Raw genomic sequence first — 16,085 nt, forward strand, 5'->3', positions numbered from 1 at the left:
CAAGGGGTTCGGATACTTACCTGGGGTTCCATTGTATTTACACTTGTATATCTGTCCATCTTTTGTTACCATTATGCCAGTTATCAAACTACGTATGACTTCCGGTATCTACATATATGTCTGTCTCCCTGTATAACTGTTTGCTTTCTCACCCATACCTATGTATGCTTACCACATTATCCATCAAAAAAGAGTGCTTTCTTACAGTATGACACTTGGTGTTTGCAGGTTGGATTCATTATTGACCTACCCAGGTGCTAACAACATGTTAGTGTTGCAGCATTTTGTCAGTACTGGAGGTAGTAATACTACTGAACCATCCGTGATTGTGAGGAGGTTCTTACACAAGGTGTGTGTGTATGTGTGTGTGTGTGTGCGTGTGTGTGTGTGTGTGCGTGCGTGTGTGTGTGTGTGTGTGTGTGTGTGTGTGTGTGTGTGCGTGTGTGCGTGTGTGTATATGTGTGTGTGGTGTGTGTGTGTGTGTGTGTGTGTGTGTGTGTGTGTGTGTGTGTGTGTGTGTGTGTGTGTGTGCGCGCGCGTGCATGCATGTGTAGTGTGTGTGTGTGTGTGTGTGTGTGTGTGTGTGTGTGTGTGTGTGTGTGTGTGTGTGTGTGTGTGTGGTGCATGCACAAGTGTGTGTGTGCGCAAGTGTATGTGTGGTGTGTGTTTGCGTGTATGTTACGGGGAGGGGTTACGTATGTGTCCTTGTATTCTTTATAGTGTAATTTACTGTAATTTGGTTTTATTAATGATTGATTTAGTATACGTACACACATGCTGCACCGTATTACTGTATGTTCCCACTGTATTACAATACAACTTCATTTAGTAAGAGTAGGGCACCTTGTTACACATAATGACTATGTCAAAATGTATTTCATGACTTCATCAGTACTACTAAATCATCGTCTATAAATTTTGTCACTGGGTCCTTACTGACAAAACTAGGCCATGACTAGTCACTTTTGATGTTCAATGTGATAGTAAGTGTGCTTTTGTGTAGATGGATTACTACTGTAATTAGTGTTTAATAACTTCCTTTTGTAGCTTAAGTATTGTCATCCAGATTTTGGCCAGTTACCTACTAGTCCATCAGAGATGGTAGAGTGTTTCTCCCACTGGTTGACAGTGGCAGCCTCTCAGCGACTGAAGAATGCAATGGAAAGCAATGACTTCTCCCATCTTATTGTGATCGCCATTGACAACGCTGACTTAGTTGCAGTAAGTTATACCGTATGTGTATGTGGTGGAGCCCCATCTATTCTGGACACGCTTTAGTGTCTTTAGAAGAGAGATGTCTAGTACTACAATACGTACACTAGGACCATGGACAAGTGCAATGGTATTCAAGGTGTCTTTTAGAAATAACATTAAATTTGATTTGCTTTGTAGCTGTAATAGTATGCATACAGTACCGTTGTATTTTTTGGTTGATACAAGTTGTACTGTCAGTGAAATCTCATAACGACTGAAAATACTCTAGTAGCACAGTCACTTTTCATTCAAAGATTATCTATATGGTGTGGTGAAAGCAACTTGTATGCTCTTTAGTTGATGAATATTATTTGTATGTGGACGTTTATGTACATAAGTTGTGTTCATTGTTGTGTTAGGATTGTGGCACTAGATTAAGTTTTCTAACTGGATCATTGCCGGTCAATGTCAAAGTGATATTTACTGCAAACGAAGACAATTACCCAGAGAACTGGAGGTTAGTACACACAACTGTGACCTTTGATACTGTGAAACCAGTTACTTTAATCTGTTTGTGTCTACCTGAGTTGGTGATGTCAAAGAAATCAACATACTGCATGTTCTCTCCATATTGGAGCAAACAATCTTCATGTTTCTGGATCCCAGACTGTTTACTTGCCTAAGCTGTTTGGGATCAAATAATGTTAACAGCATGTGCTACGCCCACTGTTTTAGGGGTGTACATGCCGAGTTTTTAGAATAGTAGTGGCTACAAGATAAATGTTTTCGTCCAGACATGTAGGATGATAAAATGTGCGAGTGCTTAACTTCAGAGGTGAATTTGTAATGGTTGGTGAGTGGCAGTGGTGGCTATTTTATTTGTCAGTGCTGACACATCCTTGTATTATAAACATGTACAGTACGTATACTGTACACAGTTTGAAGCTAGAGTACTTCTTTGTTTCTTTGTTCCTAGGGCACTAACTAAATTTTTCTTTCACACATTCACAAGTAATGAAGCACTTGACATGACTACTAATATATTGGAAGAGGCTAAATCAACTACTCTCAATGATCTACAGGTCAGTTTGTAGTTAGGCATCTGTTGATGCGTTTGTCTTTGTGTAGTGTGTACAATGAAGTTTCACTGAACACTAAGCTGTTTAGTATAGAATACCTTTCTACAAGTACACAAAAAATATACGCTTCTTATTGTTTTACTGTGATTTAATATCATGCACTACTCCAACTTGTTTCAGTACTTTTTATTGATGTGCTATGGTCCCTACTCTAGTTGAAAATTCCAATTTTTTGTGTACTTGTTTGTTAACTTTTTTTTGTAAATAATTATTATGACTGGTGAACCCACGCTTACCGCACCAAAAGAAAGAAATGGTGCCGTGTGCCCCAGCGATATCAATTATTGTCTGAAAAGTGAAGTATCCATTACTCTTCTTTGTCAGCTATGTTCGTTATACAACAGAACTGTTCAAAAAGCACCGCTGCATACCAAAAGAGAGAAATGGCGCTGTGCGCCCCAGTTATACTGTATCAATTATCGTCTGAAAGTGAAGTATCCATTACGCTTTGTTGTCAACTATGTTCAAGCTACCAAGATAGGAACGGAGCAGAAGATAGCGTGACAGCTAGGAGTTCCTTACATGTGACACAGTAATTTCTCTCCAGTTTTGTAAGCAACCTGCTAGCACATGCAATCACATTTGCACAATAGTATGAATCAAGAACTGTTCGAAAAGCACCTCTGCAATCAAAGTAGCCACTATGAAAAACACAAATGATTTCTGTTATGAAGGGGAGCCATCATATGCTACCGCCAAATCGACACTTTTCGCTGTCAGCAAAGATGAATAGGACACAAAGGAGGACACTGATAAGTCCATGAAGAATGTATTGTACATACTGTGATATGCCAAAAGGCACCTCTTGGGCTGAAGCGTGAAAAAATCAGGCCTGTAGCCTTAGCCGTTATCGAGTTGCGCTTCTCTGAAGGCATCAGTCAGTTACTCAGTCAGTCAGTCATTAGAAAATTCTATTAAATAAGTTTTTTTTTTTAAATTGTATAGCAACTTGTTGAAAGCATTTTAGGTCGATCTGAAGGCTTGTTTGGGCTTAGTTTTGCCTACCAACATGCCATCATCGTCGTCTGAGAAAAGTGAGGCTGGTTTTTGGGTGATGTTTTTTCATGTGCCACGCCTACTCCTTTGTGGTCCCTACTATACAGTACTATCGTACTGTATGATAGTGATCGTGTCAATTATATAGGTCCCTAAGATAACTGAGGTGTGTTCCACGTATGTACTGTGTGTATGACCTTGTTGCTTTGGCAACCCCATTAGTTTGTGTGGTACCTATTTATGAGGTTTTTGCTGCATCTGTCTTTTCATCAGATAGAATATAGTAAGAGGATAAAGAGATCGTATTGTTACAAAATTGTGTACAAAGAGTGTACAATTTATACAAGAAGTATATACTTTAATGTTATCTTAAGCACAATTGTCCAATCCAGTGTTGCTTACGTGTTTTATTGAATTGTGTTTGTAGATGACATCATTGGCATTGAGTGGTCCTTCAGAGCCTAGTCCATTGTGGTGTTCAATGGCAGCAAGGCATGCCACAAGGTACTAACATAGTACATGATGAACATGATACTACATATTACCGGTACATTTAAGTGATTCTCGGTCTCAAATATTTGAATACCATGTTCTTATCCCTAAGGAGCCAATATTTCAGTACTGTGTTGTGTTATTCACTGGATGGATGGCCAGGTTGTAATTTGCAAAACAGTTTTGTAGGACATGGCTCTTGAGAATTTAGCAGTTGAATAGTTGGAATGTTGCAGTGTAAAGTAAATAGATGTTGAGAGATGTATGGAAACCCGGATCAACCGGAACAGTGTTATTATAGATATTGAGTTGTATCATAAGAGGCAAAATAGTAGGAACACATGCCTACTTGTTAGAAATTGATAAGCTCCTGCTTTTGTTTAACATATTGAGTGAATACCCTAATAAAACACTCATAATCTGATATATTGTTGTACATGCTATTGAGCTTTTATGTTGGCATGCAGTGGTACACCTTCCCTGTCAATTGACATCTTATAAATGTGTATATATGCCATGCAAGATGCTTGACAATGTGTACATGTTGACTGCTTGTGTATCTTGCTGGAGAGCTGACTGTTTTATTAGAGTATATGACTACTCTATTGTGTAATCTCAATACTTGGTACATGTCTTTTTAATTGTTGTGTAGTGTTGCTGTTGGCATCGATGAATCAGCAGTAGATGAGATCATTGATACTATTATTGATTTAGAGGTATATACAGCCTGTATGTGTTGTTTAGTGTGTACGTATGTGTATGTTTTGTGTGTTGTAATATAGTATGGTGTATGTAGTGTGTGCATGCATGAGTGCATGTGTGTGGTGTGTATAGTGAGATGTACCTGTATGTGTTTGCTATACTCGTGCATTGTTTTATTATTTACACATGAAAAGGAAATCACTGATTTGACTGTGTACATTCTTGAAGATTTAACTAAGAGGCTTGGAGAACTTGCACCACAATTTGAGAAGGTAACACTATTGCTTGATATTGTATATACTTCAATTTTATATCTCTCGAAATGAAAGTTATCATACAGCATGTGCATACTGCAGTCTCAAGATCAGCCGAAGTTTCTTAATAGGGTATCATTGTTTAGATACACTGTACTATTAAAATTTGACCACTAAAGTAATTTGTTCAGGATGCATATGAGAAAACCTGATGGTTTAAAAGGCTTTTCATCATAGTCACCATGTTTTTTCACCACGTGTGTTTAATAGAAAGCTTTTACAGAAGCAAAATGCACAAAAAACGCATCCTGCCATAATCTTGCTTTGACAACTGTTCAAATACAGTTTATAGATCTATAATGACCTTTGAATATGTTCATTAAGTTGCTACTCTGTGTGATGTACGTATGCACCAGAAGACGCTATATACATTAATTAGTGTATTGTTTTATACTATGTATTACATATTATGTATTATTAATTACCTGTTCACAGGCGATGCAGTTTATTTACTGGTCCAGGAATGGCATCATGTTATCAGAGTTACTCAGTCTGTGTGATATTAGCATCACCATGTGGTGCTACATCTACCACTGTCTGCATAGTAAACACATTTTGATGGAAATTGGGGGACTGATCACCTTCACACATAACCAGGCATGTTGTGAGGTTTTATTGAATGGAATTATATGTACACAGATGCAGTTACATATGAGACACCTTTCTTTGTACATTGCTCATACGCACTCACTCACTCACGCACACACGCACACACACACACACGTGCGCGCTGTCCACTACGCACAAAAGACTACGTTCTATGTACAATACACTACACATAACAACCATACACACGTGTCATACAGTACGGATTAGGGATCATGAAGAACTGGGCTTTTCCAGCCAAAATCATCACCCTAATACCAACCTCAATTTCCCTTCATGGTTTATAGACTGAATTAGGGATTAGATGCCCACTAGTATACGTATCTACAGGTATAGGAAACCTTCCTTGTTTCACCACTTTTTAGCTATTCCCTTGTTTCACTAACTTTTTTTCTTTGATCCAACTTCATAGAGTATTGTGCAGTTGGTATGTAACTATGGTTTACAAAGCTCTAAATACTGTATCATGTGGAATGTTGTTACTGTATGTTATTAGGTGATGGATGCACATGACCTACATTTCTGCTGTGATCCAGAGGTGGACCACAGAATTGTGTTCACCAATAAAATAGTAGACTTCTTCAACCACACAGAGCAGTAAGTTCTTAGTTTACTACAGGGATCATTATGACACATGTTATGCTTCTAACAACCTCATCCTTTGTAAACTTTCCTAGTAAATTACTTAACCTTTAAAATACAAATACTTGCGTGCTGTAGTTTGTAAGAGTTCGCAATAGATACGTACGTACCGTAACCTTTAATTAAAGGTAAAATATTGTAGCTGCTGTTTGGTAGTGATTCCTTCTCCTCCTTACTATTAAAATTTTATCACGGGCATTCACCCTTAACAGTGTTAAATATCAGTGTTAGTTTTGACATCAAAGATCAAAGGTCTTTTAAATTCCCTTATGATTTACTGTTCATATACATAACTGGAGCAGAACTATATGATAGACTTTGCAGGCATGCAAACTACGTACGGTAGAACCAGGGCCAAGCTCTCTTGGCCTTAGTGAGCAGGTGGCTAGCTGCAATATGGCCATTTTAAAGAGGTGGCCTTTCTAAGCTACTAAGGCAGGTCCCACCATTTACACAAATGACATTCTGCTCTATTGTGGAGGTATGCACTTCTTCCATTACATGTACAGTGTATAGTATCTTGAGACTTATGTACATGGTGCTATCAAATTGAACTTCTTTTGTTGTGGCTTGGCAGAAATATTTGTTTGTCACCTCAGGCTTCATTCATGTACATGCCTGTGGTCTCTGTATGTCATAATCCAGTTTGTTGTGGTTCTGCAGTTTTTAGAAAACCAGCACAGTAAGTTACTGATCAGAGGAGGTTGGACACGCTTTAAGTGCCACTAAAACAAATTACACAAAATTGTTTTGTTGAGGAGGATAATACATCGTGATCTCAGAATAACTCACTGAATCATCTCGTGTTTCATTAATAGAATACGTATATGAAGACTGGTGAAGCAGTGTACACCAAACCGCAACTTATTAATTTCACCCAGAATTCAAGCAGTGATTACAAAACAAAGTACATTGCCTTGAAGCTTACATGAAGGACGATCTGAATGTCTAACAATCCCCAGCGATCCCCAGCGATCCCCACCGTTTTTCAGTTTTGTATTGCAACTATTGAGGATCACGTGAAACACCGAATCAAAAAATGAAATTGAAGGTACAGCTCACGTGAACGCATCCAACCTCCTCTGGTTACTGATATAATACATGAATTTGAAGGTACAGCTCACATGAACGCATCCAACCTCCTCTGGTTACTGATATAATACAAGTTCAGAGCTTATGATAACGTCGACACCGGACAAAATCCGGTCAAATTGCATAGATGTCTGACCATAATGCAATTTGTCCAGACACAGTGTCCCATCAAAGCAGAAAGAAGGAGCCTAAGGGCTGAGCTGGCATGCTATCAACAATAACATTCACTTGGTTGCCAGGAGATAGTATACATTCTTACAACCCAAGGGAGTGACCATAAATGTACCATTGCCAACCCACTGGTGTACTTTAACCACATAACAGCTGCAGTAAGGCATGTGATGTCTTACCACTATAATGTTTATTTGCTATGCTACAGTAGACATGTTGGGCATTCATCTCATGTCCAGTCAATTTTGGCAATTGTCCAGCCGATTTTGGTTTGTCAGGACATTGTGGCAGGACAACAGAGAATTCTTATCATAAGCTCTGCAAGTTGCAGTATAATATTAGTGCCATGTTCAATGCTTTTAGACTGTATGTTTACTTGAGACACTTGACTCTGTGCAATTCTGTATTATGGCTGTATCCGTATAGGCACTAGGACACCATTTCCAACACTCCAGTAATTCTATGAGGATACCAGAAGTGACTGGGAAATGCACATCATTTTGTACTCCGGTTAAGCATACGTGGCTTCTATTCTCACGAGTAGATTTTTATGATCTTTTTCTTTCTTTGCATATGTGGGAGATGTATATGCAACTATGTACAGTAGATGTCAAACACACTTCCTCCTCATGCTCACACAACCCAACACACCCATACATACCCTTTTAGGTGATGTATCCCCCATAGGTAGTCCGTCCACTCTAGCCAACAAGTGACACTGACATTCTGTTACTTTTGAGTACGTTTGGCTTACTGCAATGGCATCTTCATCTGTCAAAGAGCTCTTTGAGAGGAACCCCCAACATTAGTTAATCAACCTATGACTAAAGCTCAGGAAAACTCTGCTAGATGAGTCATGCAGAAGATAGAGGAAGAAAGGAGGGTAAAATTTGTAAAGAGGCAATTTCACTTCAACCAAAAACTTGATAGCTGTCTTGTACAGTGTGGGACAAATAGGCCAGGATTGATATACCTCTTCCTTAGATGACAGGACCAGTAGAAGCATTGAGGCAGCCAAAGAGGAGTTAAGGAAGGTCAGTGGCAAATTACAGGCCAGATTCACTTGGCCAACATATTCATGGGTGACTTTCGAAGACAGTGACAACTTAGCAACAATCTCACTGGAGGATGCTGACTCAATGCTGAGAAGGGTATGGTAAGGAAATTGTCGGGAAGAGAAAGGCCAAAGTAAAGGTTAATTCGTGATTTGCTCCTCAAGTATCCATGAGATGTGTATAGTGAGTCTCTGGAGGGTCCTTGTCCCAGCAGGATTCTGATGGACAGCAGCTGAGACTCCAAAAGTTCCCAATTGGGTTGTGGTGGTTATGGGCTCCTGGTAGCAGCATGTACACAGCTGCCAAAGTTATATTGTTTTAAGAATAGTCAATAGTGTGTCTGTTGGTAGTAAATGTATTCTGTATGTGGTCTTGTGTTTGTGTATGGAGAAACCATTGTCCTGAAGTCATGTGTAAGGTCAAAGGCACAGGAGGTATTTATGAGTCATATGATTATGACTTTGTATCAGGTTGACAATGACCCAGATCCTTTAGACCTTAGTGGTGAACACAGTCAGTCATATTCAATTAACGATACCCATGTGTGGGTTTACAGTGAGAAAATGGAATGTAGGGGACAAATGATATCTCTATGCTATGGGAGTTAGAACAGGGTAGAGGCAGGCTTAGATAAAATGTTTATATTGGAACACTGTAAGGGCCCATCAGATTGGATAGAGAATGGATATAAACTACCATTGTTCTCATAGCCTTCAATGTATTGTATGTGGACCCTCAGCCCTAGAGTATAGTCAATTTGTGAGGCAAGTAATATATGAGTTTCTTGCAAGTACATGTGTATTTGAAATGCCTTCCGGGCCACACATTCGTAGCCCCTTGTCTGTAGTGGTCAACACAGAAGGTAGAAAACTTCCTGTAGTTAGTCTGAGATACGTCCTTCGAAAAGACTCATTTAAATATTAGGGTCTGTGTGTTATGATGTCCATACTTAAATCTGGTGATTTTTTGCTCAAATTTTACCTCAAATCTGGGCATCGTCATGTTAAAATATTTGAACTATTAAGGATTTATATGGGGTCATCCTCACAACAACCATTTCTGTGTATTCACAGTCCTTCCATTTGGACTTGCCACAGCCTGTATTTTCTACTAAGCTACTGATGTTGAACCTAGAAATGAGCTCCTTTTCTGGCATAAAAGCCTGTCACAGTGGAACGTACAAAGTATTTGGAGAGTCCTTCGGGTAGTTAATGCTAATGCTAGTTGCTCATGTTTTAGCAGTTACTCAGGTCATGGCTTTGAGGGTCATTGTGTTGACCTGGCTTAGAGAATCAATATGTGAAGTGTTGACCTAGAGGTCATGGCTTGGAAAGCCAGTGTGTTGACCAAGAAGTCAGGCTTATTTGTTGGTGTGGGCACTATAGTTGTGACTTATGGATATAGTCCATGGAAGCCAGCGACATTGTTTGTGTGAGTTTTTTTGGTTGCATTATTGCTGTACTATCCCTGCTACAGGAATCTGGCAAGAGCTGTCATTTTTCAATTCAGTAGAGCTCGGCAGACAGGCAGCTGGCATAAAGAACTCAGTGTTGCACAGTAGAGCTGGTAGTACCTCTAAGAAATGCCTTGCATCTTTTCGGCATTGAAAGGAGTAGTCTTCCTGTAAAAGAGTCACACTTTGTCCTGTACTGTACTTCCAGAATATTCCAACTCTAAGTCAGCTGTACAGGCAGAGGTTACTGCTGTTACATGGATCCACTATTTGTGAGCTGACCCAAGTCTCAGGTTGTGACGATGACACTCCAAAGTTTACAGAGACAGCTTGCCAAGCCAGTGAACAAGAAGGCATTGGTTACTACCATAATGTTGGAGGCTATGCATGGTTGATGATGCTGAACACTTAGGATCCTTAGCTGAATTTTTCCTGCTTTCTTAAGATAATGAAGAATTGGTGCACATTACACCAATAAATGTAGCTATAAAAGAATCTTTTATAAAACAAGACAAATCAGGAATGAGGTGGTTGTGTCTAGAACAGGCTCACAGCTTTACCAAGATGCTGGAGTGACATCTAGCTAGAGAGTGGATATCTCAATCACTGACACTACAAGTTCCTATTTGTTAAGATAAAGCATGCAGAGAAGCTCAGAGATAGTGGATGTACATGTATAAGGCTGTAGGAGTGCTTCAAACAGAAACTGATTTTACTAGTATGCCCGTCCAGGTGGTGTAGGCTCCACAGTCTTCAGGAAAGAGGAGCCACAGCAGCAGCTAATAAGGGAATACCAGACAGATTGTTCAAGTGACATGGCAAGGGACAATTTTTAACACTCCAACAATTCTATGAGGAAATTAGAGGTAACCTGGAAATACATATTCATTTTGTAATCTCCGGTTAAGCATATGTGGCTTCTATTCTCACAAGCACATTTGTATAGTCTTTGTTAGTTTTCTATACATATTTGGAAGGCATGCATAAAACTATGTAGATGTCAATCACACCCATGCATACATATCTGCCTCTGCATAGTGCAATTTGTTGTTGCATGTTGAAAAACAAGATGCCAAAGCAACATGTTGTGTTAGTTGTTATATGCTATCATGGCAGTGCAGAAAGTATTCGCACGACGATTCCCTAGAGTCAAGATGAGCCTAGGGCACTGTTTTCCAATGGATTTACCGTAATAACCTTGAATGAAAGAGTTATGTGCTGTACTATATGCAAGATAATAATAAATATACTCAAGCCTGTTTCAAATCATTTTACACTATGTGACAACTACTATCAGTTTCATGGTTGCAGGAAGTCTACACGCCTTGTACTGTATGTAGCTTAGGATAGGGCTATCTTCTGTTTACAGACCAGTGTTCATTTGTGGCTTTTTCATAACCAAGGAAATGTGGTTTGTCCATATGGCCTTTTGCTAAAGTAGCTGCATTTCTTCTGAAATTTGTTAAATTGAGGACTGCCATGAAGATAAGGAAAGTTGTTTACAAGGAAACAATGAATGTGTAATATCAGTATAGTACTCTAGCATTGCAGTTAATTTGAATGGTAGCTCATTGTTGGTTGTTAAAAAATGCTCTTGTTCTCAGTATGGACATCATGACTACTGTATTCACATGAACAAAACAAGAACACACTCATATGTACTACAAATGCATGTGTACCATTTGGGATTCTCTTTTTTTTGTATGTGTTGTGTACAGTATGTAGTTAGGTGTAAGTCAGGAGAATTGTGAAACTTCTTAGACCCAACAAAAGAGAGTGAGGTGACTCATGAAGTACACACACTGAAGACATAGATGCTGTAACAGGATGGTCTTATTGATGTGGTGGCCACGAGACTTGTAATAATGTTAGAGGCAATCAAACTGGATTCTTGTCAATACACAAGTTACCTTTCAATGGAATTTCCTGCACTTTAAGTTCTTAAGTCCTGCTTAATACAAGTACACAGGAATATTTGGAATTTTCAACTAGAGTAGGGACCATAACACATTGATAAAAAATTACTAAAACAAGCTGGAGTAGTGGACGATATAAGAAGTGTTATATCCCTACTGTGCATTTCCATTATGGTATCTTGAGCACAGTAGGGATATAACACTTCTTATTGTTTACTGTGATTTAATATCGTCCTCTACTCCAGCTTGTTTCAGTACTTTTTATCGATGTGTTATGGTCCCTACTCTAGTTGAAAATTCCAATTTTTTTCTGTGTACTTGTTTGTTAACTTGTTTTGTAAATAAATTATTATGAGTGGTGAACCCACGCATACCACGCATCCCAATTATCGTCTGAAAAATGAAGTATCCATTACGCTTTGCTATGTTCAACCTGTTACACAGCATTTCAAGAACTTTTCAAAAAGCACCTCTGCAATCCACGCATACCGAAAGAAAGAAATGGTGCCGTGCATCCCAGTTATATCAATTATCGTCTGAAAAGTGAAGTATCCATTACGCTTCGTTGTTGGTATTTTCAATCCGTTACACAGCAGTACGAATCAAGAACTGTTTGAAAAGCACCTCTGCTATCAAAATAGCCACTATGACAAATACAGACGATTTCCGTTACAAAGGGAAGCCATCATGTGCTATCACCAAATCGACATTTTCCGCTGTCAGCAAAGATGAATGGGACACAAAGGAGGACACTGGTAAATCCATGAAGAATGCATTGTACGTACTGCGGTATGCCAAAGGCGCCTCTTGGGCCGAAGCAACGTCAAACAGTGAAAAAATCAAGCCCATAGCCTTAGCCATTATAGAGTTATGCTTGTTTGGAGGCATCAGTCAGTCACTAGAAAATTCCATTAAATAAAGTATTTTTTAAATTCTATAGCAACTTCTTGAAAGCCTTTCGGATCGATCTGAAAACTTCTAACCAATACTGCCTCATCGTCGTCAGGGAAAATTGAAACTGGTTTTGGGTGATGTTATTTCGTGGACCACACCTACTCCTTTGTGGTCCCTACTATACACTACTACCGTAGTGTATGATACTAAAGTAGCTGAAAGTTCTCTTAGTAAAGCTGATGATCTGCTTTGAGATATCCTTTATAAGACTACAGGAGCTAAAGGCTCTTGTATGTACATTATGTTGTTCTAGCTTAAAACATGTAAGATAAGCACCAAAGAGGGTACTTAATGCACTCTGACAGCTAAGGAAGGGGATATTCATCTGGTTCCTTATGAAACTTAGACAACCAAAAACTGCAAATCTTCTGATACTTGAACCTGTGTGTAAGGCCAGTATGGTACTGGCTGTGCTACCGCTGTTAGCTATCCATCTTCCTTACTTTTCTATGTTATAAATGTGATTTGATAAGTAACCTGTATATACATGTACAGTGTAGTTAATAGAGATGTACCAAAAAGGATTTTTCAATTGTACTGTTATCCAATTAATCTGTACCTTAGAGAGCCGATACCGATTATACCAATCCGACAGAGTGGATTATAATGGTCGGCCATCGAACATTTACCAACCAATTAGTTCGAAGACCGCCCGATTACCTACTGAACCAGTCTAGGATGGTTGACCGCTTTCTACTAGAAAAGATTGATATACTCTAATAGAACAGTCAGTGACTCTAATAGAGCAGTCGAACAGCTTTTTAAAAAAGTGTATCTAAAAGGTTCAAAAAAGCAAGAGAGAAAAAGTTGTCTGACTTGGGGAATCGAACCTGCACCTTTCAATGAAATGCAATCTGCACCATTCTACCACATGTTCACACACTGTTTTAGTGGCTTCTAAAGGGGTTTTAAATGCCCTGCAGTAATTGACATAAATACATGTCACAAAACATCACATTGGATAATTTCATATCAATCATCATAATGTTATTATTACAGATTTATTATGCATGTGGTTTAACAATGTAACAGTACATGGCTGCTGAAGGTGTTTTGGGTGCCAAAATACTCACATCCAAACTTTGAAAATCCTAAATTTTTCAGAGGGTATGTATGCCCCAACTTGGTATGCTTATATGCATACTGCTAAGGATTGCCATACAATGTCAGATCAACTTTGACTTTGATCTGACGTTATATGAAGACTAGTTATAATCCTCTCTGCAATCCAGTACTTGTATATTTTTAAAATATAAATCAAATAGTACAGTAGGACCTCCATTACCTGAACAGCTTTGTGCCAGTTCAATTCAAGATCTGTTCAGATAACTGAATTTGTTCAGATAAGCGAATTAGTGATCACACATAATGTTATGGACTTGCACTGTACATGCATGTACTTTTGACATGAATACATGATTAAAATTTATACAGTGTACTTTTATACGTACCATCATTGTTCATTTACAGAGTTTCTACTAAAGTAGGATGTCAAGGTGGTCTGCTTCAGGGCTGACAGTCTTTTGTTGGATGCTAGTTCTGTCAACGACAACAAAACACTAGTGTTGTATAATGTGGCTTCAGGCTGTGCATGCAACCAAGTGAGACACTTATCCAGCATTTCCATTGCATCATTGTGACTAACCACTGGTAAGGTGGGAACATTGGTTTCCTCATCAGACTCCACGGAGTCATCTGGTGTATCTGATTGTGTAAGCACATAACTTATGATGCCATCATCATCCAAATGTTCATACCCTAAATCATCACAATCCACTTCTAACCATTCAGATAAATCTTCCTCAGTCAACTCCAGTCTCATTTGACCAAAATCTGATAGAAATTCTGCTACAGGTACAATTTAACTGCCAACTCCATCATCAAGTGACAAGGGACTGCACTCTGAAGTGTCAGGTCGATTGTTAGGTGATGACACACTGCTTTCTACTGGATCATCCAGTGGAATTAGCTTTCTCCAGGACTTTCTGATTGTGGCTGGCTGCACTGGTCTCATCCCACGAAACAGGTACTTTCTCAATCGCAACCTTCATATTAACATGTTTAAGAAATTCTGTAGTATCAACTTCACCATCTGATAGCAAAATATCCCATAGAAGTGATTTTCGGTATCACCGCTTCAAGGCTTCCAGAACACCCTGGTTCACAGGCTGTATTAATGATGTGACATTTGGTGGAAGAAACATCGCCTTTACAAGCCCATCCCTTGATATCAGTAGCTCTTCGTCAGGGTGGGCTGAACAAATATCCATAATCAGCAATATTTTTGGTTGTTTGCCACTATTCTGCAGCTTATCCTGAACAAAAGGAACAAAATCATCATGGAACCAGGAAGAAAAATGATGCAGTTAACCCAGGCATTCTTCTGTGACTTATACACCACAGGCAAATTATTTAACTCGTAGCATGTAAAACAACATGGCCTGGCTGACTTCCCAATAAACAGCAGTGGAAGCTTTATTGTGCCAGTTACATTTGCGCATGCGCAGATTGTCACTCTATCTTTACATTTTTCCTCCCTTCAGCTCTTTTCTCTAACAAGCTAACCAGTGTCTTTCATGGCAACAAGTGATACTGGCCTGTCTCATCACAATTAAATATCTGCTCTGTAGAATACTCAGCCAACACCTTCTCAAAATCTTATTTAAACTCGCAGGGAGCAATAATATCTGTTGATCCCTGTTCGCCTTGCATGATAATACTTCGAAGGTCATGACGTTTGCAAAATCACCATTTAAAACCACTGCTTGGACAAAAAGGAATAGAAGTATCTGGATACAGTCGACTGTGCAAAATCTTAGCCTTTTCTTGGAGCAAACTACTGTTTACAGCCACATCCTTCTCGCGTTGTTGTCTAAACCAAATATACAATGCCTCATTAAGTTTATCAAAAGCTCCATTCTTCTTTGACTTAGCTGTCACCTCCTTCACACCCATTTCCTTCATCTTCTCTTTAAATGATTGTAGGTTAGCTTTGCTATTCTTTATATCCGTGATAGTCGATCTGCCAATTCCATACTTTTCTGCTACAACGGTGTAGCTGGTTTTTTAATGCAATAATTCAATGATTTCTAACTTTTTCTCAATAGTAAGTACGAATTTCTTCCATTTTGCTGGCACTTCACTATTACATAATGAAGCCATTTTTGGTTTCACAGGTCAGAGGAGTTTCATTTTTTTTTTTAATACGTTATTGAGTGTTCGAATAATCGAGGGCTCAGATAATCGTGATTCGGATAATCAAGGTCTTACTGTACTACAGGTGTAGCTACTAGCTCTTTAGTATTGAAAACAAGAAATTTTAACTATAAAGCATAAATGTACCTGAGTACCTATGGTGG

The 16,085-nt window shown here is 38.9% G+C and overlaps 1 protein-coding gene across 1 annotated transcript in view; it reads left to right on the top strand.

Annotated features, from left to right (window-relative positions):
• The window catches only part of LOC136240339 (nephrocystin-3-like), a 34,299-nt gene that overhangs the window by 10,542 nt on the left and 7,672 nt on the right, over positions 1 to 16,085 (top strand). The window contains exons 10-18 of the mRNA XM_066031289.1: positions 229 to 349; positions 1,048 to 1,221; positions 1,614 to 1,711; positions 2,171 to 2,276; positions 3,757 to 3,833; positions 4,474 to 4,537; positions 4,718 to 4,795; positions 5,273 to 5,434; positions 5,940 to 6,040. Of these exons, the coding sequence (XP_065887361.1) occupies positions 229 to 349; positions 1,048 to 1,221; positions 1,614 to 1,711; positions 2,171 to 2,276; positions 3,757 to 3,833; positions 4,474 to 4,537; positions 4,718 to 4,795; positions 5,273 to 5,434; positions 5,940 to 6,040 (981 nt within the window). The remainder of the gene's footprint in view (positions 1 to 228; positions 350 to 1,047; positions 1,222 to 1,613; positions 1,712 to 2,170; positions 2,277 to 3,756; positions 3,834 to 4,473; positions 4,538 to 4,717; positions 4,796 to 5,272; positions 5,435 to 5,939; positions 6,041 to 16,085) is intronic.

The sequence above is a fragment of the Dysidea avara genome, chromosome 12 (assembly GCF_963678975.1).
Source record: "Dysidea avara chromosome 12, odDysAvar1.4, whole genome shotgun sequence".
In the NCBI taxonomy this organism is placed as follows: Eukaryota; Metazoa; Porifera; class Demospongiae; order Dictyoceratida; family Dysideidae; genus Dysidea; species Dysidea avara.